The 23151-nt window shown below is 47.2% G+C and overlaps 1 protein-coding gene across 2 annotated transcripts in view; it reads right to left on the reverse strand.

Annotated features, from left to right (window-relative positions):
* Positions 1-244: 244 nt before the first annotated feature.
* LOC144823011 (platelet-activating factor receptor-like) overlaps positions 245-23151 on the reverse strand; it is a 68401-nt gene continuing 45494 nt past the window's right edge. For both annotated transcript variants that reach the window (XM_078681125.1, XM_078681124.1), the window contains exon 2: positions 245-3118. In XM_078681125.1, coding sequence (XP_078537251.1) covers positions 2092-3114 — 1023 coding nt within the window. In that variant the 5' untranslated portion in view covers positions 3115-3118 and the 3' untranslated portion in view covers positions 245-2091. The remainder of the gene's footprint in view (positions 3119-23151) is intronic.

The raw sequence follows: 23151 nt of genomic DNA on the forward strand, positions 1-23151 counted from the left end.
TCAGAAAGCAGGAGTGTGAAGGCAAACAGTTTGAGGGTGACTATGCAGAAAGGGCCAAGTCCAACAAACCTTTTTATTTTTTTATTTACAGGTACTTTGATGAGATCTAGTTTGCAGTATGTGCCCTTTGAATCTACAAACACCTGTTCATGAAATTAACAGGAGCATATGTATCAGGTCTGGCTCTCAAAAGCTCAAATGTCCTCCATACACAATTCTTTAAGAAACAGCTGTCAACTTCAACTCATTGTCATCATCATTCTCAATTTATTTTTTGGGTAAAAGCAAAGCACAAAAAAGCATCAGTATTTTGTACAGAAAAACAGATGAAGAAATATAATAAAATATACAATGCCTTATAAAAAATATCATAAAGTAAAAGCTATATGGAAGGTTGTGGTTGCATGGAAGTATTTGAGCAATGTGAGTCTTAATGTGAGACACTCGAGATAAGTTGTGCAGCTCCAGAGCCAGGGTGTTCACTCACTGCCTCATTCTTTGACTAATTTGCCTGCCATATTACAGCTTTCACATGAAAACAAACGCTATCACGACTGTTTGCTTGCATGCAAAGGCTGCAATATAACCTTAGGAGCAGAAGCGGGCTCCACAAGCTGTGTTGTGCATGTGTCAGGGAGGGGCTGTAATAGCCCACCCTCAGACAGATGCAATACAAAAGTGCAGCATGTCTGATAATGAAGCTTTGGGGCTTGTCAATCTGGGCCGGAGTCAAAAATAGACGAAGCAAACCTCTATGCTTGTTCAGATTTAAACAATCACCCTTACAGTGACCTCAACTGAGATTGATCACGTGATGTATGTGCAGGATGCGGAGGATGAAGGATGAAGAGAAAAAGAACACGGAGGGCCATATTTACGGAAACGTGGCACAGTACAGCAAGTCACCTTGCTGCGCTGCACTGCGTCACTGGGAAAGGGCAGGAGTGCACTGCATTTAGGGCATACAGCAGATTCCTGACTTTCCCGCTGTGCTGGCACCCAATGGGCTGCCTAGCTTCAAAGCAGGCACCTTTGCACCATGGTGGAAGGGTGCCTGTGTTGCATTCAGGATTTTTTGGTACAGGAAGGGACACTTTCCTGCACACATAGAAAGAGGACTAAACAAGGAGAAATAAAGATCTTTCTCCTCATTATGCCTCTCTTGGGGAGGCATGTCTTTTAGGCACATTACCAGGTTTACAAGTTCTTGTGAATCCGGGAATGCATCACAATCCATGGATATTGCGTGGGAAGACTCACGCAAGTCCCATGGAAATGCTTCCCCGGTGCAGAGTAAAGCAACACAGTGTTTTGCGCAGCGTTACATTACTCAAGATTCATGAAGGAAGCCGGGCCACGCAAGGTAGCCTTGCATGGCTTAATAAAGCTAATTTTTCATTTGTGTTGCTTTTGCACCACGAAGAGTGTGGCGTAAAGTGGGCTCAGAAATAGGCCCCTGAGGTTCTGCAACTTTTCTTTCACCTACATCCAAAATACTGCACAAAGCTTGTATATTTTGATATCAGCCATCTTCATGGGGGCCAATTTAATGTGGATGATTGAAAATCAGTTATAGACAAAAGAACTATCTTGGGACAATTATACAAAACGTTATTACACAACCCTAATGCCCCTCCCGAAAACCCCTCCATTATCAAGTACTGCAGGCACCAGGAAAGGCATTCATCTGGAAACTGTCTCATTATAACTGCAATACTGTAATGTCATAGAAGATGTGACTTCTTGTCACCATCTCTGTGCCACTCCATTGAATAAAGTCCAACAGGAGGCTCTCTTCTAGCTGCTTTTCTATGCAAGTGAAACCTAGCAAGAGGCTGCTCCTAATTTTGGTTCTGATCCTGCTTCTCTCTCAACTATTGACTTCTATGACAACTCTGCATCTGTTTCCTCAATACATCTAATATATCATTACCAATGACTTAAGGGTGCACCACATAAATATTCAAGACAATTACTGAGGAGCAGTCCCTTCTCAATGTTTCATTTCTGGTGAACAGCAAAACCATTCCCTTCAAAAGTGATTGAGGTTGGACCAAGACAAAGCAATTGTTCAAGCCACATGAGGCTCCGCTAGCTGGAAGTGAAGGATGATGATTTGATGTGCGACTCTTGTACCTCATGAACAGTTTCATGCAGTGGGACCCAGCGAAGGATCTTACGCCATATTTTCAGCAGGTCCGTCCGGAAGCGTTTGACAGAGAAGCAGTAGATCACAGGGTCGATGCAGCTGTTGAGGCTTAGCAAAGCAGAGTTAATCCTGTGCATGACGTCCAAAGTGGAAAGTGGCTTGCAGCCTACTGAGGATGTTCGATTGGCCACCCAGGCTACAACAGTTAGGTGGTACGGGGCAATGCATATCGTAAATACGAGCAGCATCCCCAGTACCATGGCCTTGGCCAATCTAAGATGCACACACCGGGAACGACTCAGTGGTGAAGACAGGGACTTCATGATTGAGATGTAGGAGGCCAATACAACCGAAAAGGAGACGAAGACATAGATTATCATGGCATATGAATAGCCCTGACTGCCAGAGAAATGTTCAAAACACTTAGTCACGGAGAGGTTGGTTCTGTGGGTTTGATGCTCCACCAGTGAAGGCACGGCACAACAAATCCATACCGCCCAAGTGATGAGGCAGGTGGCCAGTGCTCCCTGCCGTGTGTTCAAGGGCATCCTAGATTTGGACATTTGGATGGTGTAATGCCTGTTGACACTGATCAGCATCATAAAAGTGATCGCACTGTAGGTGGCCAGGTAATATGTGGCTCCTGCAACCCTGCACAAGATGTCTGACAATACTGATCCATTTAACAGTTTCCAATTACCGCCACTGAAGTAATAATCAATCCACAGGGGTAATGTGAGGTTGAATAGTATGTCTGCAATGGTCAGGTTGATGAGGTAGATCCTTATAGCTTTCTTAATTTTATCATTACGGAGAAACACCACCATGGCAATGGCGTTGCCGGGAAGTCCAATGCAAAGAACCACGGTATAGGCCATTGGCAGAAAGACATACTGCGTTGGATCATAGACATTGCATTTAGATGAAGCATGCTCGGTGTCATTCCATCTAGTAGAGGTGCTCATCTTTCTAAAGGTAGGAGTGAAAAGAATGAAGGAAAAAGGTCAGCGGGAAATATGAGCATTTGTTATCATGAATTTCTAAACACTCCACGAAGTTATGAATAATTTGCAAATATTTCATTATTTGGGGAGAAATAGTAATGCATTTCAGGGGTTAATGACTGTAAACAAGCAAACACGGGTTAGGTAAGAATATAATGAAGAACCTTAATAATGCATCCAAGCAGGGTGGTCTAATTGGACGAGGTGTGGTCTAATTAAAGGAGATCCAATTATTTAAGAGTAGACGTGATTTAATTGAAGGAAGCGGAGGCCTAACTAAAGCAGGTGTGATCCAATTTAAGGAAACATGGCCTTTTCAGTATAGGAGTGATTTAAGTGGGGGAAGTAGAGTCTTGACTGCAAAAGGAGTGGTTCATTTGCTAAATGTGTGGCCTATACAGAGGAGATGTTGTCTAATGCAAGGATGAGAGGTGTAACTAGATGATGTGTGATCTTATTGGCTACTCTGATGATGGGTGTTCCACCAGTAGGAGTCTGAAGGATGTATGATGACCACTTCATGTGATTACAGGGTGGGAATTAGTTTTGAGACAGGGATTGGGAGCTTATATTCTGATGCTCTTCTTGCACCTTTCTGTGGTCTTGAAAAAAGATATTTATGGACCCATCTGTTTACTGAAAATATTTCAATGTTATGGAGAATTAAGAACACTGTCTAACTGAAATGTATCTTTAAGTACACTGTCATTTTCATACAGTATTTGCATTGCTAGACTACATTCTGTGACATAAGCCTTTTCTGCAGATAAAAGTTAAATGACAAACAAATCAATCATTGATATGCCTGTCCCACTGCTCCCCTGTGCTCTAATTACGATCTCTAGTCATCACCACCAAATTCACCAATCACAACAGCACTTTCTTGGTCCCAAACTCCCATATGTCAACCCGAGTTCCTTAAAATATTGCGCACTTTCTCTGCTAGCACCAAGCAGGTTATTTCTGCCCTTTTCTCATGTGGGGTGGAATCCCATGCTGCACCTGGAGTTGTGAACTGCCCCTGAAGCTCGCAGCGCCCCTGTTTACAAGACTCTGGTGTGACCTAGTACCGTGTAAACTAAAGTCCTTTGAAGAGAGGTTCTTCAGGAAATCAAATATTCAAGTCTTCCCCATTTGACCTAGCCAGACCCAGATTCTTGAATGTGAAAGTAGACAACTTAAATTTCACTGGAAGGACCTGACCTAGCTCTCTTGGGAACAATGTGTAACAACCTGTCCTTTTGATCTTTAGTAATCCTGTGTGGTGGACTTAAGGATAAAGCGACTGTTACTAGGCTGACTCAGGGGCATATTTACAAGGGCTTCATCTCCGCTTTTCAACTATCGCCCTATTTACAAGAGGGTGCTAACATGCGTAATCGCATGTTAGCACCCTTTTTCCCAACACCTCCCTTTGCATCTCTAATGAGATGCAAAGTGGGCGTCACTGGGCATACCCCGGATGGACTACCTTGCAAATATCGCTTATGTTCACACCGCAATATTTACAAGGCAGCCCACAAGATTTTAGCACACGTTAGATTTTGGCGAAAACAGCGGTTTTCACCAAAAACTAACGTCTGCTAAAATCCTGACCTACCAATGCTTAACATAGGGGTGGATTGTGCTGATACAACTACAGGGTCGTATCAGCAAGGTTATTGCCGTTTTGCATGTAACATCGCTGGAAAACCAGCGATGTTCCCTGCAAAACGGCGATTTCCCCGCTATCCCTGGTAATTATATCGCCCTGGGGAAACGCGTTGTAAATAACGCGCTAACAGGGCGATATAATACAGCGATAAATAAATAGCTCTAAGCGCACTTTGCATTTCTTTATCGCTGTCCTTGTAAATATGCCCCAAAGTTTCTAATAAATCCCAGTGTTTGCAGACAACAGAAAAAGTGTAATGGTGGTTTTGTAATTTGATATACAATTGATGTGTTTTCCACAGCCGTTTGGTCCACAGCCCAAACGGCTCTGTTTTGTCCCAATTCTCCAGGTAAAGTTCTTGTGATAATGTGAATAAGCACACAGACGAACTGATATACTTGATCGGTAATCTTTATTCCCGGAGCGCCGGGAGCTTCCACCTCTTAAGACTGTCGGCGCCAACAAACTAAAATGGCCGCCTTCCGTTTCCTGTTACTCCCCTTCCTGTTCCGCGGTCGGAACACTAGACCGCTACTACATATCTCCCCCCTTTATGCATAATCAAACAATTTATAACAAAGTCCTTACTTCCAGTTCATATCATAGTCCTTGAACCTCTCAGGTACCTTTACTCTCCTTCCCACTCGTGTTTTCACGCTTTCTCTGCTTCCTTCCACTTCCAGCTCCTTACGAACCAACCTTGTTTCTGAGTCCCCCTTATCTCTGTCCATAACTTCTCCTTCGCTGTCTGCCTTGCATCCGCTCCTTTTTCTTTCTCTTGTGCCCTCGACTCCTTCTCCCTCTGCTACTTGCTGCGTTCCTTCTTCAACATTCTCTCCATACCTTCCACTACTTTCTCTTTCCTCTTCTTCACCAACTTGCTCTGCTCCCTCCATGGTCTTTTCTTCCCAATTCAAAATCTTGCTACATTTAGCCATCCTGTCCATTGACCACACTTTGCCGTCACTTAGCAGTGCCGATCGGGCATAGGGCTCAACAACCTTCAAAGGTGGTGAAAACTTGCTTTCTCCCTTTCTCTTCAAGATGGCCAGTTTAACACGGACCCAATCACCCTTCTCCAAACCTGCTTCCTGGGTGTTCCGCCTCTTGTTATAGTGGGTTGTGTATACTTCTTGTGCCTTTTCCAGATTTCTTCTGACCACCGCTGGTGACCACTTACTCTGCACCACTAGTTTCCTCCATGCCATGTTGTCTTTTGTGAAGGCTTCTCTTCCTCTCAGCACTTTAAATGGGCTGTAACCCGTGCTTCCCGGGGTGATGCGATAAGCCCAGATCATTTTCTCCAACTTTTTTTCCCAGTCTAGGCCATCGTCTATGGACGCTTGAATGGTGCCCATGATCACTCGATTGAAACGCTCCACCTGGCCATTTCCCGCCGGGTGATAGATGGGCGTATGCTTCACCTCAATGCCATTCCTGTCCGTGAAGGCAGTCCATTTCGCCGAGGTGAATTGGGGCCCATTGTCGCATGTGATTATTTTTGGGATTCCCTCTCTGACAAACGTGGTTCGTAAGAAACGTACCACCGCTTCAGTGTCCACGTGCTCCATAATCTCCATCTCCAGCCACTTCGAATACTTATCGATGAGGACAACTGCATACTTCTGGGTCCCTTCTTTGTTGAGTACGGGGCCCATAAAGTCCACTGATATCATTTCCCATGGCCCGTCAGGTACTGGGAATTTCCCCAAAGGTGGTCTCAGCATGCTCTGTGACTTGTCCGACTTGGCGCATGACTCACATTTTCGCACATGACGCTCAATCTGTGTATCAATGGCGGGCCACCAGTACGCTTGTCTGGCAAGGGCTTTTGTTTTTGTGATGCCTTGGTGCCCCTCATGGAGTAGGGACATCAGGTGGTCCAGGATGCCTTGGGGTGGGATCACTTTATCCCCTCTGAGTAGGAACACCGGGTTATCCGCCAGCGATAGTTCATCTCGTACTTCCCAGTACCTCCTCAGTTCTTCCTTAAGGTGTCTCTTCTCCGGCCATCCATGGACTACGTATCCTTTTACAGCTTCTAAATCAGTGTCCTCCTTATATGCTTCCTCCCATTCTTTGGCGCTTATCACCTCCTCCATGTCTTGAATTGTGGCCACCACATATCCTTCCCAGTCCTGTTTTTCCCCGCACTCTGCTACATCCATGGCCGCTGCTCTGCTTAGGAAATCCGCTACTTTGTTCTGCGGACCCGGAATGTGTTCCACATCGTAAATGAAATCCAGCAGTCTGAGCGTCATCTTGGCAATTCTCGGAGTGGCGTGATCATGGCCACTGGAGGTCAGTACTCGGACCAAGGGTTTGTGGTCTGTTCTGACAAGGAATTTGGCTCCCCACAAGTACTGCCTAAATTTCTCCATCGCCCAGACTACCGCCAGCATTTCCTTCTCGATAACGCTGAATTTTTCCTCGTTTGGAGCCAGCGACCTCGAAGCGAAACTGACGGTCGATGTTTCTCCCTTTTCCGATTTCTGCGTTAGAACTGCTCCCAGGCCGCGGTCACTGGCGTCCGTGGTGAGGATGGACTCCGCACTCGGGTCGAATCCTTTGAGGGGAATGGCAACACTCATCTCTAGTTTGAGGGCATCAAATTCCGCCTGCTCTTCTTGCCCCCACTTGAACATGTTCTTTTCCCTGAGCAATTGGCGAATGAAATGAGTCTTTGTGGCAAAGTGGGGAATAAATGTACTGTAATACTCGGCCATTCCGAGGAACGACCGCACATCTTCTTTCTTGCTGGGAGTGGGGGTCTCTAAAATGGCTTTCATGTTGGTGGTTCTTTTCGGTTTTATTCCTTGTTCGCTCACTTCGTGGCCCAAGTACGTGACAGATTGCACTCCCAACTTGCACTTTGACCACTCGGCTGTCAGGCCATTGTCCTGTAGCGTCCGCAACACTTTGTGGAGTTTCTCATTGTGGTCCTGTTTCGATCTGCCCATTACCAAGATGTCGTCTTGAAAGAACAACACGTCTTTTATGTCTTTCAGCAATTTGTGCATAAGCTTCTGGAAGACCGCCGCTGCCGATGCTAGGCCAAACGGCATCCTCACAAATTCGTAGCATCCAAATGGTGTAATAAAGGATGTGAGATGGCTGCACGATGGATGCAGTCTTACTTTATGGTATGCCGACGACAAATCCACTGTGGAGAACCATTTGACGTCTTTTGTCCTCGCCATCATCTCATTGATGCGGGGCAGGGGAAATTTGTCTATGACGATGTTTTTATTCAACTCCCTGAGATCAACACAGAGTCGTACCTTGCCATTTGGCTTCTGGGCCACCACCAAGGGTGAAAGCCACTCTGCACTCTCTATGGCTCTGATCACTCCCTCTTTTTCCAACCTTTCCAGTTCTGTCTGCACAGCGTCCCTACTGCGGAACGGGATGTTCCTCACCTTGTGCACCACCGGTTTTGCTCCTTCTTTAAGCTTTATGAGATGGTTATATTTTCCTAGTTCACCAATTTGGCCATTGAATACCTTGGGGTATGCCTTCTGCCACAATCCAACATCTTCCACTGTATCCATGTCCATCAGCAGGATTTTTTCAATGCCTCCCGGGTTGAGTTGAATTCCCAATGCTCCTTGGTCCTTCCAACTCAGGACTGAGGGGCCTTTCTCTGCTATGTATAGCTTACACTTAGCGTGGCGGCCTCTGAACTCGAACAGGAGAGGGCAGTACCCCAACATGGGAATCTTTTGTCCTGTATATGTCACTGGTCTCAAATCCATCGGTAGGAGTGTCTCTTTGATCTTGGGCGTGAAATTGTCCTCCCATACTTGTCTTTGTATGATGGATATGGGTGCCCCGCTGTCTGCAATCATCTCCATTGGTATTCCGCCGATGTGCATGTTCAGTCTGGGTTTATCTGTATCTGAACCATCCATTTCCAACACTTGGACGTCTATGTATAGGAACTCCACCTCGTCCTCAGCGCCTTCCTGGTCGCTTACGTCCTCTTCTCGTTCCTGGTCCATGTATCGTACCATAGCGTTTTTGGGTTTCCGGCGACACACTTTTTCGTAGTGCCCGAAGATGCTGCAGTATGAGCACTTTGCCCTGAACGCGGGGCACGCTTTGTCATTCCCTAGATGTGCAGTGCTACCACACCTGTAGCAACTTGGCCTACCTCCTTTGTTGGTCTTGTTGTCTTTCTGGTGTTTGTAGTTACTGTTGGATCTTCCTCCTTCCTGATTCCTTTGCATGTCCTTTTGCCTCGGCCGTTCATTTCTCGTCGGTGTCATTATCCTGCATACTGTTTGCGACTCTCCGGCTTCCTTTTTAGCTGCTTGTGCGCAACGTCGTGACAATTCCGCTTTCTTGACCATAGCCCAAATTTCTTTGAGTGGGGCGTCACCATTTACCCACAACTTCTCCTGTATGTGTGAGCTGGATGTGTGCATGATTATTTGGTCCCTGATCAGTTCGTCATGTAGCGTGCCAAATTTGCACGTGAGGGCCAATTTCCGTAAAGCCACGACATACTTGTCCACTGTCTCGCCACTCCTCTGCTTCCTCTGAAAAAAATTGTATCTGTCGATTGCTACGCATACTACCGGCCTGTAGTGTGCATCTAGGTCGGCGATGGCGTGACTGAACACGTCCGTGTCCGTGGCAACCCTCTCACCTTTAACTATGGTGTCATATACTCTGATCCCTTCTGGACCTAAATTATGCAATAGAATTTTCTTTTTTCTCTTGCTCGAGTACGGGGTATCGCCTTCTTCTTCTAGTGCCTCTAGATAATTTAGGAAGTACCTCTTCCAGTCTTCCCATTTCATCTCCGGTTCACCACCTTTCGTCAGAAACGGGACCAGTTGAGTGAGAGATGTTGACTGGGACGCCATTTTGGACGTGTTTCTCCTATTTGGCGCTGCGTGGCTTGCTCCACCTGGTGGGCTCCCAGGCGTGTGCTGCCTTCCTGTGTCCTCTTTATTGCGATCCTCGTCGCTTTCTTCCTCTTGCCCTGTTTCTGTGCGACTTGATTGCTCCAGGTGGCTGTCCCCTTGTATCTGGCGCTTAGAGCGTGATGCTTCTGCCGCCCCCGCTGTTCCGCCAGGATGCCGAGCCTTATGCACAGTGGTAGGGACGGTTGGTGCCTTGCTGTGCCCCCCGTGTGCTCCGCTTGTGCTCCACGTGTGCTTTGTGTTGCCCAGCGCTGAGGTGTGCTGCCCCCCGGTCGTGGCTATGCAGGTGGTGTTTCTGGGTTTATGCCTTCTCTTATTTTCTGGATCAGGAGTGTCCGTTTACCTTCTGGAGCGCCTACGTGTGTTTTGCGCCCTTTCCTCTCTTTTTTTTTTCTTGGCGGCTCCTCTGCCGCGCTCCGGTGTGTATCGGCGTTTGCTCACGCCCGATGCTTACTTTACCGTCGTTCGTTGTGCTTGTGGATTATATCCCAAACTCCGTCGCCATTGTGATAATGTGAATAAGCACACAGACGAACTGATATACTTGATCAGTAATCTTTATTCCCGGAGCGCCTGGAGCTTCCACCTCTTAAGACGGTCGGCGCCAACAACCTAAAATGGCCGCCTTCCGATTCCTGTTACTCCCCTTCCTGTTCCGCGGTCGGAACACTAGACCGCTACTACAGTTCTTTGCAAAAACAAAAACACAACTATAGCTGTCCAATCACAATGTTCTACCCTTCCAATGGAACTTAACAGTGTCATATGAAATTAGCAGCAATCCAAAATAACTGGGCAAACTCCCAAACAAGCCGCAAAATATTTCAAACAACGGCAGCACATTATGAGAGTCACTGCATAAATGTTCAGCAAAACTATTCTTAGCTTAAAGGCATTACTTCATACTGAGATCGCATAAAAATATTCTACAATTGAATCAGTCTCAATATTCTGCGATCTAGACATGGATACTTGTCTAAGATCGTATAACTTGATCCATTTGGGAAGCCAAGATTTTAATTGACAGCTACTTGATCTACCTTGACAAGAGAACCAGTAAACCTTAGCTCCAATCTTATCCCAAAAACAATTCTACTTTCAGTGGGCACTGTTGAGATCCATCAACTAATCCAAAAATGTGAACAACCATTAAAGGTAATCTTATTTGGTTTTCCACCTCAGCTCAACAGAGTTAGGTGCAGTATTTTGCAAGCCTGCTAATTGGTGGCCCGCTTTTTGGGGAAATCTTTACATGTGCAAACTTAGAGTGAACCAAAGCGCTTTTAGTTTTGGCCTCGTCATGAAGTCATTGTTTATCTAAAACACAAACAATAGCAATGGTGGCACCGAATTAATACATGTTTGAGCTGGTGCTCTCACCGCAATGCAAATGGCAGCATCGTTTAACTTTCTAGTGCAAAATATGTTTTGCATAGAAAAGTTGATTAGCGCATAGCCCGAGGTGGCTTTGCGTCATGGAACATCACCTGCACTATAATCTATATAAAGGGGGCACAAAGGGGCAGGAGCAAAGCAAACACCCACAGCTGTTCAAGCAAAAGCAGTGGAACTAAAATAGTGCGACCTGGCTTTGTGTGAAGTCTTAATTCCAGGCGCAAGCACGGAGACACGGAATATTGAGCTATATCCTTACCAAAATGTATGTAATTTATGTAAAATTACACCCTGGGCGGTAGTCCTCGTGTTGAAATTCGTAGTGGAGGGTGTATCATGATTATTTGTATCTTGGAAGACAGTGCTGGCTCATCAATCATTCAATCAGGATTTATAAAGTGTGGCTAACCACCAAATAGGGTATCCAGGCGCTTGCTGGCCCAGGAGGCTTATTCGGACAGTCAGGTCTTAAGTGCCATTTGGAATTCCGAAAGTGAGGTGATCGTCTGAAGGTGCGTGGGGAGGCTGTTGTAGGTCTTTTGAAATTACATAATGTTCCCCACCTTATAAACATCTCCCAGGTACGAGAGACCCGAAGGTGTTCCCAAGGCAGGAAACCTTCCAGAGCTGAGAGCTGACCCAGCCACGTTCATGCCATAGAGGGGTCATTCCAGTTAGGCAGCAGTTCCAACCAGTGAGACTCCAACAAATGAGGGACACCCACGTAGAGAAAGACAGGGTATTCGGTAGACATGCTCCATATAGAAGAACCACTAAGCCATCTATCCACAGAGAATGTATTTCCACTTGATACGCCAAATTGTCCCACCCCCCCTTGAACCAGTCATTAACCGGCACCATGCGTGCGGCAAGCTAGTATAAGTAGATGTCTGATAAACCCAGGCCTCCATCAAAAGGAGACTTGTGTGTCGACTGATTCGCCACTCTGTGTCGGCCCACACAAAGTTGGTAACCCTCGCATCAAGTACTGGAACCAATTATGGTGAATGGGATAGGGATAGTTACTCAGCATGTACAAATAGCGTGGCAGGCACACCATTTTAAAAAGAGCCATGCCCCTCATGGGGTTCAATAGTAGTGCCGCCCAGAGGACAAGGTCGCAATCAAGCTGCAGGTCTAGACCCTGGAAATTAAGGGCCCAGGCCAAATCTGGGAGGGGAGACATGTGTACCGCTAGATACTTAAAAGAGTTATGCCGAGTAGGACTGTTGGTGCACCAAAGCCGACCTAGAGCGTCACCCTTTACCTCCACTAAGCAGGACTTGTCTTCATGAACCCAAAGCCTGGATGCTACACCATACAGCCAGAGGAGTTTTAGGCAGCAGGGCCCGGAGCGCTGTGGATCTTTCAAGAACAGAAGCATATCATCTGCGTATATCGCTACGTGGTCTGCAAGGCCAATTCCCGACCTCAGTCCCAAACCTGGGCATCGCACCATATAAGCCACGCCAGAGGCTCCATCACAAAGCAAATAACAAAGGGGACAGTGGGCACCCCTGGCATGTGCCATGATCAATGGAAAATGCAGGAGATAAGGCCCTGGACCTGAGCACTCGGAGAGTGATAGAGAAGCCGAACCATACTCCGGAACCCCTCTTCCAGGCCCGCCGAGGAACCCCATGCTTAAAGGCCCACGACACTGTATCAAACGCTTTAGTGAAATCGACTAGCAAGAGAACCAGCGTGCCATCAAGGTCTGGCCATTCCAGGTCTTTGCTGTGATGTGGGAGAAGGAGTATTCTCCACTATACGGGGAGTATGGGCAAGTGAAAGGGAGGTGGAGCGTAGTCTTCTCAATGGTTGGTGGAAGTTCAAGTGGTGGTTAATGTAGGTGGGTCCTTGGTTGTGTAGAGCCTTGTGTGTGTGGGTCAGCAGCTTAAATTGGCATTTCTTCTGTACAGGGAGTTTCATGAGGTGGGATGTGATGTGGGTTCATTGGGGAAGGCCAAGGATGAGTCTTGCTCGGGCGTCGTGTATGGTCTGAAGTCTCTGTAGCAGGTGTGCTGAGAATCATATGTAGAGAGCAGTGCCATAGTCTAGTTGGCTGGTGAAGAGGGCATGTGTCATGATGTGTCTTGAGTGTAGAGGTAGCCACTTCAAGATCTTATGTAGCATGCACAGAGATTGGAAGCAGGCAGTGGAGACAGCGTTGATCTGTGATTTCATGGTGAACTAGTTGTCATTGATGATTTTGAGGTTTCTGGTGTGGTTGGAGGGAGTGGATGCAGACCCTAGATCTGATGGCCACCAGGTGTCGTTACATGTGTTGTTTCTGTTGCCAAAGATCAGTACTTCCATCTTGTTTGTGTTAAGCTGCAGGCAGTTATTCTTCATCCAGTAGGCAATGTTTGTCATGCCTTTGTGGAAGTTGGTTCTGGTGGTGGTGGGGTTGTCAGTGGGTGAGAGGATGACTTGGGTGTCGTCTGCGTAGGAAATTCTGTTGAGACCGTGGGATCAGGTAGCTCGTTATGCTCTAGGTGTGTCATGAGTTGATTGTTGATTATATTTTCCAGTACCTTCAATGGGATTGGGAGCAGGGGGATTGGCCAGTAGTTTTTGGGTTTGCTGGGGTCAGCAGAGGGTTTTTTGAGTCGTGGTGAGACTTCAACTTGTTTCCAGACATTGGGTTATGTTGCGGTGGTGATAAAGGTGTTGAGTAGGCTGGTGAGTTCCTGGCTGATCCTTTGTTTTCCGAGGTTGAAGATGTGGTGCAGGCATGGGTCTGTGGGAGCGCAGAATTGGATGGATTTCATGGTGGAGGTGGTGTCCTGGGTGGAGAGGATGTTCCAGGCAGTCAATGTGTGGTTCGTGTTGGTTACGGTGGTGGCGTATCTGTTGAGGAAGTCTGTAGGTGTGGGTTGGGGTTTTAAGTTTCTGTATATAGTTGAGATCTTTTCGTGGAAGAAACGGTCAAGGTTGTTGCACAGCTCCCGTGACTGTGTGATGTTGTTTTCCCGGCAGCTGGGTTGGAGAATTCCTTAATGCTGTTGAAAGATTCCATGGTGTTGTTGGAGCTGGTTTTGGTTGCTGCTGCAATGTCTGTATTCTTTGTTTCCCTCAGCAGGAGGTGGTAGAGGTTAAGGAAGGTCTTGAAAGCTGCCCTGTTGGACGTATCCTTGTTGGTGTGACATCTCCTCTCCAACTATTTTCTGTATCGTTTCACTGTTCTGAGTTCTTGGGTGTACCAGCTGTCATTTTAGAGGATTTTCTCTGGATGTTGCTCTTGATGGGGATGATGCTGTCTGTGCAATTGTTGATCCAGGCATTGACTTTTTGCACTTCCTTTTCAAGGTTGATGGCGGTAGCAGGGTTGGAGGTGTTGAGGGCGTTTGCCCAGCTGTTCTCTGAGATTTTGTTCTACCTCCGTGGGGGGCGGGGGGTGTTGATCATCTTGGGGGTGGTGATGCAGGGGCTTGAGATGCTGAAGTGGACGATGGAGTGATCGGTCCATGTGAGTTCTTTGACATGGCTGAATTTGAAGCAGTTGCTGGAGGTGAAAATTGGGTGCAGTGTGTGTAGCATTGTGGACGATCTGGATCAATGCAAGGCTGCTCATACTGTTGAGGAGGTGTGCAGTGTTTTGTCATTGGGGGGTGGCAATTTGGAAATTTAGGTCACCGAGGAAGATGTAGTCCTTGGAGTCTATGGCTAGGGGAGCAAAGAAGTCTTCAATAGAGTTGCAGAATCTGGTGTGTGGGTCTGAGGGATGGTATGCAAGAGTGCCTCTGATGGTTGTCTTATCATCTGTGAAGTTGAGATGTTCCATGTTGGTGATGGAGTTGATGGTGGTGGTGCTACACTGTGTGGTCTCTTTGTGGATGATAGCTGTTTCTCCTCCTGGCTTGTTTGGAGGTCCTGGTAAGTGATTTTATATCCATCAGGGATCGTTGTGGCAATATCTGGGGCAGATATGGGATTGAGTCAGGTCTCAGTAAGGAAGACTATGTCTGATGCGAGGGTGCCAATAAGGCCCCATAATTTCGAGGAATGCTTGCATAGTGAGCGTGTATTGAGAAGGGCAGTGAGTTGGAGTTTTTGTTCAAGTGCTGTTTGTGGTGTGTTTGGGGTGGGTCTGGACGGTGGGCCGGAGTGTGTGCAGTGGCAAGTGAAGTGGCAGTGGGTGCAGGTACAGGTGAAAGGTCCTTCTGAGGAGCTTGGGTCAGCATGCTGGCAGTGTATGTTGCGGCGTTAAGGCTGTAGAGCTTGGCGATGGTGTATCTTTGGGGGGCGGGAGGGCCAGGGCTTGTGGCACTGGGCGCAGTCCAGGCACGGACAAGCATAGACAGGCTTGTCTTTGGTGCGCCTTTGGGCCACAAGTGGCACGGCCACTGCGCAGTCGTGCTGCGGTCTGCATTAAGAAGGTCCTGGGGTGGGTGGGGCTTTTGTTGGTGGGAAGAATGGTGAATGGGAAAACCTGGTTGGGAAAACCCCAGCGGTAAAACCCGGGCAGCTTCAGTGACACTGGATCAGTCTGGTATTATGAAGAACAAGAGGTCCAAAGCTTAAACAGATCAGCTATTCCTATAGTATAGACCACAATGAGCTACTATACGTTTTTCCTCGCCCAGCCGGGCAGGACATTTTATTTATAGATTAGTATAAATATTTTTCGGTTATTAAATACATTTTTACAACAGACAATTTTTGCTGTGAGGCACAGTCCTGTGCCATATATAAAAGTTTAGAAATAAAGGTGAAAGAGTTAAAGGAAGTAAGAGAGAAATACTTCAGGCAACAGAGAAGTGAGCGATCTGGGCACTGTAAGGGTCAAATAATATAACAATGTTTCCCAGAGCAGAACATACATACAATAATACAAATGGTCAACAGTACGTCTGCTAAGAAAGGTCGACGTTTCGATCCCGCGCTCTAATTAAAAGGGATCATCATCAGGACTTAACAAAATAGTTGCCTGGATAGAACATTAATTGCGCCTTAATGAGCGATGCTCGTCATGAACACAATGTGTTCTGCGGGCAATATGCGTGGCTCTTACGTGGGACACGCGGGAGGACGACTGGCACGGGCACCAGGGTCTGGTGCGTGCGGTTCTGATGCTTGTGTCTCCAAGGCCCCTGGTGAACGGGGAAGGGTCTCGATGAATTGGCGGTCGAATTTGGTGCGGTCGATCCGCAATTAATAAACGATGAATCGTGGGTTGTGCCTGTTGTGTTCGGGAGACCAGGAAGGGTATCCATGGATTAGGTGGTTCACTTGGTGAGAGAGGTCCGCAATTCGGGCAAACTCGATGGTTGTGCTCGTCGTCCACATTGGTAGGGGGTGGGTGCCGGATTGTCGGTCGATAACAATGGATCGATCCGCGATTTGGGAACAGTGTCCCGATGGAAGCCGATCTGGCTGTTCGTTCCTCGCCGGGTGGGATGCCTGGCGAGGAACGAACAGCCAGATCGATTGTTATCGACCGACAATCCGGCACCCACCCCCTACCAATGTGGACAACGAGCACAACCATCGAGTTTGCCCGAATTGCGGACCTCTCTCACCAAGTGAACCGCCTAATCCATTGATACCCTTCCTGGTCTCCCGTACACAACAGGCACAACCCACGATTCATCGTTTATTAATTGCGGATCGACCGCACCAAATTCGACCGCCAATTCATCGAGACCCTTCCCCGTTCACCAGGGGCCTTGGAGACACAAGCATCAGAATCGCACGCACCAGACCCTGGTGCCCGTGCCAGTCGTCCTCCCGCGTGTCCCACGTAAGAGTCACGCATATTGCCCGCAGAACACATCGTGTTCATGACGAGCATCGCTCATTATGGCGCAATTAATGTTCTATCCAGGCAACTATTTTGTTAAGTCCTGATGATGATCCCTTTTAATTAGAGCGCGGGATCGAAACGTCGACCTTTCTTAGCAGACGTACTGTTGACCATTTGTATTATTGTATGTATGTTCTGCTCTGGGAAACATTGTTATATTATTTGACCCTTACAGTGCCCAGATCGCTCACTTCTCTGTTGCCTGAAGTATTTCTCTCTTACTACCTTTAACTCTTTCACCTTTATTTCTAAACTTTTATATATGGCACAGGACTGTGCCTCACAGCAAAAATTGTCTGTTGTAAAAATGTATTTAATAACCGAAAAATATTTATACTAATCTATAAATAAAATTTCCCGCCCGGCTGGGTGAGGAAAAACGTATAGTAGCTCATTGTGGTCTATACTATAGGAATAGCTGATCTGTTTAAGCTTTGGACCTCTTGTTCTTCGTAATAGCAATCACCCATGGTCCACAGCTACCTACTGGGTCCCCCCTTGTTTTCATTAAAACTGGATCAGTCTGGAACACGCAGGAACTGGAGACCACAGGCAAGTGGCAAGCTAGGTATCCAGGTGCCTACTCAGCACAACGCAACACTTAAAGTCAAGCTAAAACGGTTTTCAATGTGTGAATGCAGCCAATTACATCATCACTGCACAACTCTTGCTATGTATTGGGATGAGCAATTTTTTGAGCTCAAGCAATGAAGCACAGCTGAATTGCACACAGCACTGTACTACGTCAATGTAGTACCTCTGGGCTGGAATGTTGCCAGGTGACTGCATACTCAGCAATAAATACCTTCTAATTTGGTAATAACTCCATTCATTTTAAATGCTGTTAAGCAACAATGTTGTGGCAACAAGAACTAAACAAAAGAAAGGCCCTTTATCTTTTCAAGTGTGAGCTCAGAAAACAACCTGGGGCTATAAATAAATAAAGGGCATTAGCTGTCTGACCTATTGATATCCGCCTGCCGAGATATGTGCAGTCATGCCATTTGGAATAAAACATTTTTATTTCGGTTTCCAAAATATCAGACATGGGAGATTGGGGTGCCACTATGGGAGTTTATGGAAGATGCCTCCTCCCCACCCTCCTATGCTGTGTGTAACTGCTCCTGAATTTAGGGTGTAGCTTAGAACCTGTGTGCACAGCCAGGCTAAGTTTGAGGGGCTGACTGCCAGCTGCTGTCTGTGATGAAGGAGGATAATCTGAGAGTACCACACTGGATAGCCGGGGGTTAAAGTACATTGTCCAGAGCTAGGTTGTGTCTATATCATTGATGCAACATCTGGGGCCGATAATGTGCATTAACAGTACAATTTCATATAGACGGCACTGATGTTCGTGCAATTGTTGCTACAACTTTACATCAACATGTGCAACACCAGACAAGGGGGGAAACGACATTTGTACTAAAAGTAATTAAAAAATGACATTTTGGAACAGTGACTCAGTCCTGTGGTCGATGCAATAATGACGCGAGTGCCAGTGCAATCTATGTAATCTGGAAATAGAAGCGATCTATGTAGTTTGTCTCAAGGAGAGGACAGCAAAGCGCAGCAAATGTTCTTTTGAACATGAAGCAACCCCACTGTGTACAGCCCCTTTGTACATAAAAACACGCATGTGACGTCTGCTTAAGGACATCGGGCACAGAACAGAAAATGCACTTTAGGCTGAGTCTATGTTAGGTCGCACCTCTATCCGTTGTTTGTGTCTAGCGTGCACCTGCATATTTTTTTATTTCTTTTATTTATGAATTTTATATAGCACGAACAAACCAATATTGGTATCAGAGCGCTGTATCACAGGGTGACGTCCAAAACGCTGTACAGTGGGGAAAAAACATATAGCGTTCATTAATGGTACAAAGAGTCACAGGATAATAACGCAAGAAGTAAAAATATGATAATAAGGTAAAAGGAAGGAAGTACAGGGAAACAATGGAAATAAAGTGGTACGCATAGTTCGGAAATACCATATTCCTCTCATCCGATTAATGTGAGCTTTTAAGAAGAAATGATATAGTTCTAGACTGAAGGGTAAGTTGATGAGTAGTTGGCTGGATAGTTCAATCAATCAATCAGTCATGGTTTTTAGAGCATGGCTACTCACCCGTAAGGGTCTCAAGGCGCTGTGGAGCAGGGGGGAGGTCTGTAGTTCAGTCGAAGAGCCAGGGCTTGAAGTCCTTCCTGAATTGAGGCAGAGATGGTGATTGCCTGAGATGCAGAGGACGGGAGTTGTATGTCCTGCAGCAAGGCAGGAGAAGGGTCTTCCTCCAGCGGTGGTCCTGCGGATCCCTGGGATGGTGACCAGGGCTTGATGGCTGGAGCGGAGATGTCTGGTGGGGTTGTCGAAAGAAAGATGCGGTGGTTGAGGTATGTGTGTCGGCATTGTGGAGGGCTTTGTAGACATGCGTGAGGAGCTTGTAGGTGATCCGTTTGTTGACCGGTAACCAGTGAGGTCTGTCATGTGGTCGGTGATGTGGCTTCAGCAAGTCAAGTTCAGGATGAGTCTGGCGGAGGTGTTTTGGATGTTTTGCAGTTTCTTTTAGACTTTTTTTCATGGTGCCGGCGTAGAGTGTTGTCGTAGTTGAGTTTGCTGCTGACGAGTGCATGGGTGACTGTTTTCCTTGTCAGCGTGGGGGGTCCACTTGAGGATCTTTCGGAGCAGGTGGAGCGTGTGGAAACAGGAGGACAAGACGGCATTGATCTGGCAGTTCATCTGGCGGTGATCTGGACCAGGATGATGCTACGGTTTTGTGCATGGTCCGTGGGTGTGGGGGAAGTTCCAAGCGATGCAAGCCACCAGGAGTCATCCTAGGCAGAGGGGTGGAGGCCCACGATGAGGACTTCTGAAGTTGTTCTTTGCAGCAGCGGGTTCATCAGGGAGGAAGAGGATCAGCTGGGTGTCATGGCAGAGGAGACGATGTTGAGTCTGTGGTTTCTGACAATGGTTGCAAGTGGGGCCCTGTAGATGTTAAAAATGGTGGGGCTCAGGGAGGAGCCCTGTAGCACTCCGCAGCTGATTTCTGTGGGTTCTGAGAGAAAAGTCGAATGTCTGACTCTCTGTGTTCGGCCAGTGAGGAAGGAGCGGATCCAGTCGAGGGCTTTGTCGTGGATGCTGGCATCATGATGTCTAGCACAGAGGGTGTCATGTAAGATGGTGTTGAAATTTGCCAAGAGGTCCAGGAGGTTGAAGGCAGCGGATTCGCCTCTGTCAAGGAGGATGCAGATGTTGTCTGCAGCAGCAAGGATAGCGTTCTCGGTGTTGTTGTTGCTTCTGAATCCAGATTGGGAGAGGTCTATGATGCTGTTTAATTCAATCAACTCAGAGAGTTGGGTGCTGTTGGCCTTCTCGATGACTTTGAATATGTGGTAGGGGCAGGGATCCCAGGGGGCTCTGGAGTGGATGCACTTCATGAACTTGAGGGTATCATTGGTGGTGAAAGAGGTCCAGTTGAGTAGGGTCTGCTGGGGTCTGGGTCCGTTTGGTGAAGTGGTTTTGCTTGGGGTCGATGGGTTTTGGTTAGTGAATCTGCCATAGATCGCGTTGATCTTGTAGTGGAAGAAGGTTGCGAGTTTGTCGCAATGGTCTTGGGAGGGGGGAGGGGTATGCCTGTTGTCTCCCTGCTGGGTTGGGTGAACTCTTTGACCATGATGAAGAGTAATTTGCTGTTGTGTGCATTGGTGTTTATACATTCTTGTATGACCATTTTCTTAGTCGATTTGATGAGGTGGTGGTGATTGGTGACTGTGGTTTTGAAGGCTGTGTGGTCTACTGTGGCCTTGCTGCTTCTCCATCTTTTTTGAAGCCATCAGCAGGTACGCCTGGACTCTTGGAGGGTAGGAGAGAACCAGCTGGCTTTCTTGGAGGGTTGCTTGGCTGAGGGTTTCCTGAGAGGGGGCAGTGTGTTGGTGCAGTTGGAGATCCAGGAGTGGATGTTGCATGCAAGGGCGTTGGTGTCCGTGGATGTCGGTGGTGGGATTTTGGTGAGGGTGGTGGAAGGTTGATCTTCGGTGAACTTGTTCCAGCTTCTGCACAGGTGGCAGTGGGCGTGCTGTTGTACGGTGGGCTTGGTGAAGGAGAAATGGATGCACCTGTGGTCGGTCCACTGTAGTTTGGAGGTGTAGCTAAAGGAGAGGTTGCTGCTTGCAGATAAGATGGGGTCGAATGTGTGGATTGGAGAGGTGACCAGTTGCTTGAGTCCAATGGTGGTGAGGTTATCCAGTAGGGATGATGTGTTGTGGTCATCAAGGTTGTCCAGATGGAAAGTGAGTTCTCCGAGGCGGATGTAGTCCGTGGAGGCAAGAGGGTGGTGTGCGATGAAGTCGACAAGTAATTCGCTGACTGGGGGAGGGGTCCAGGAGATCTGTAGATGAGGTTGCCGTGGAGGGTGGTGTTCCAGTTGGTTTGGATCTGGAAGTGGAGATGCTCCATGGTGGTTGACTTGTCATCCGAGCTGGTTGTGATGCTGAGGGTGTTTTTGTGTATGATGGTGATGCCTCCTTCTGGTCGGGCGGAACGGTCCTAGTGGATGATTTTGTAGCCATCGATGGCATTGTCTGGGGCTGAGGTGGCATTCATCTGGGTTTCTGTGAGGGAAGAGATTTGGGGGGAGACAGAGTCGAGCAGATCCCTGATGTCCACGGCATGTTTGTGGGTTATACAGTGGGTTGGTTTGGTATGCGGTGGCAGGCAAAGGTACTGCTGTAGCTGTGGCAGGAGAAATTGCCCAGGGTGTCATTCGGTGAGGTGAGGTAGCAGGCGGAGAGGTGTCCGGTGTTGAGGTCATGGAGGGTGCTGGCGGTGTAGTGGTGGATGGACCGAAGACCAGGGTCCATGGCGCTGGGTGCAATCCAGGCAAGGATGGGCGCAGACGGGCTTGCCACGCAAGGGCCGCCATTAAGTAGTGTGAGGGGAGGAGGGACAGGTGCAAGGCGGGAAAGTGGGAAGCAGGAAAGCGGCGCTGAAGTGTGTCAGGCCCACAAGGGATGAGCAGCGGCAGGGACACGAAAAGGAAAAAGGAGCAAAAAGTAACAAAAGTGAAATAAAGTGACATAAAGCAGAAAGGATGAAATGACGGTAAAAAAGAGATCAGAGGAGAAAAAGACAGAAAGCAGAGAGACAGAGGGCAGAGCAGCAGCAGCAGAGCAGAGATGCTCCCCACTGGACAACCAGAGATGAGGCGCAGGCGGGTACCTGCGGGTGGAGGGGGGCCTCAAACAATAGTTCTATTGGTTGGTGAAATGATGGATGTTTGGGTGAATGCTTGGATGAGTGAGAAGATGGATACTTGAACATGTGGATGGATGGATGAGTTAATGGATAGTTGGTCCTCGTAGGAATGGGTCACATATATGAACCTAAAGTATTTATATGTGTCTGTTTCTGTGTATGCATGTTAATCTGTATTTGTCTGGCTGCCAAATTAGGTATGTTTCTCTGTAAATATGTATGTACTTTGGTCCCTTACTCACTTTGCCACTGGATTCAAGCTAGCCTGGCTGATGAAGGGTGTTACCCAGAAACCGGTCCCAGGATGCTTGTTTCCGGTTCAGGGAAGACCTGGCTTGGCAGTTCAAGCTGGGCTGATTTGCATATAGCTGGGTCTGAACTGAGGTGGTGAAGTGAGCTAAAGAATGATGATGGATTCAACCCAGATCTGTGATTGGGGGTGAGTGTCTGAAAGTTTCAGCGCTCCGTCCATCATCTCCTTGTGTTTGTGTTGTCTCTGTATGTACTTAACATGTCCCCCTTATGTTGAACGTATCTGTTTATTGTTTGCACATATGTCTGTATCAATGTATATATCTTACTAATTGTGTGTACATCTGTCAATCTGTGTATGTATGTGCCTGTATGTCTTTCTTTCTATATATTTTTCTCTTTGTATGAGCATATATTTCTGTCTATCTCTGCTCGCCTACCCTATGGAGCGTATTTTTATGCATAGTTGTGTGTATTTGTGCGTCTGTCTCTCTCCATTTTTTCTACCTGTTATAGAAGCTCTTTGTTTCACCCTCAGCATCTTTTGAATCAACACTAATATATTTATTGACTACCACACCCAGTAAACCGTACCTATTGCTGAATAACTATAGATTCTACCTGCTACGTATGCACATCCATCCCCCTCCTGCCGTGTGTATATAAGAAATGAAGGAGCCCGTGTCATCTGCTGCTGTTGTATTGCACC

The sequence above is a fragment of the Lissotriton helveticus genome, chromosome 3_1 (genome assembly GCF_964261635.1).
Source record: "Lissotriton helveticus chromosome 3_1, aLisHel1.1, whole genome shotgun sequence".
In the NCBI taxonomy this organism is placed as follows: domain Eukaryota; kingdom Metazoa; phylum Chordata; class Amphibia; order Caudata; family Salamandridae; genus Lissotriton; species Lissotriton helveticus.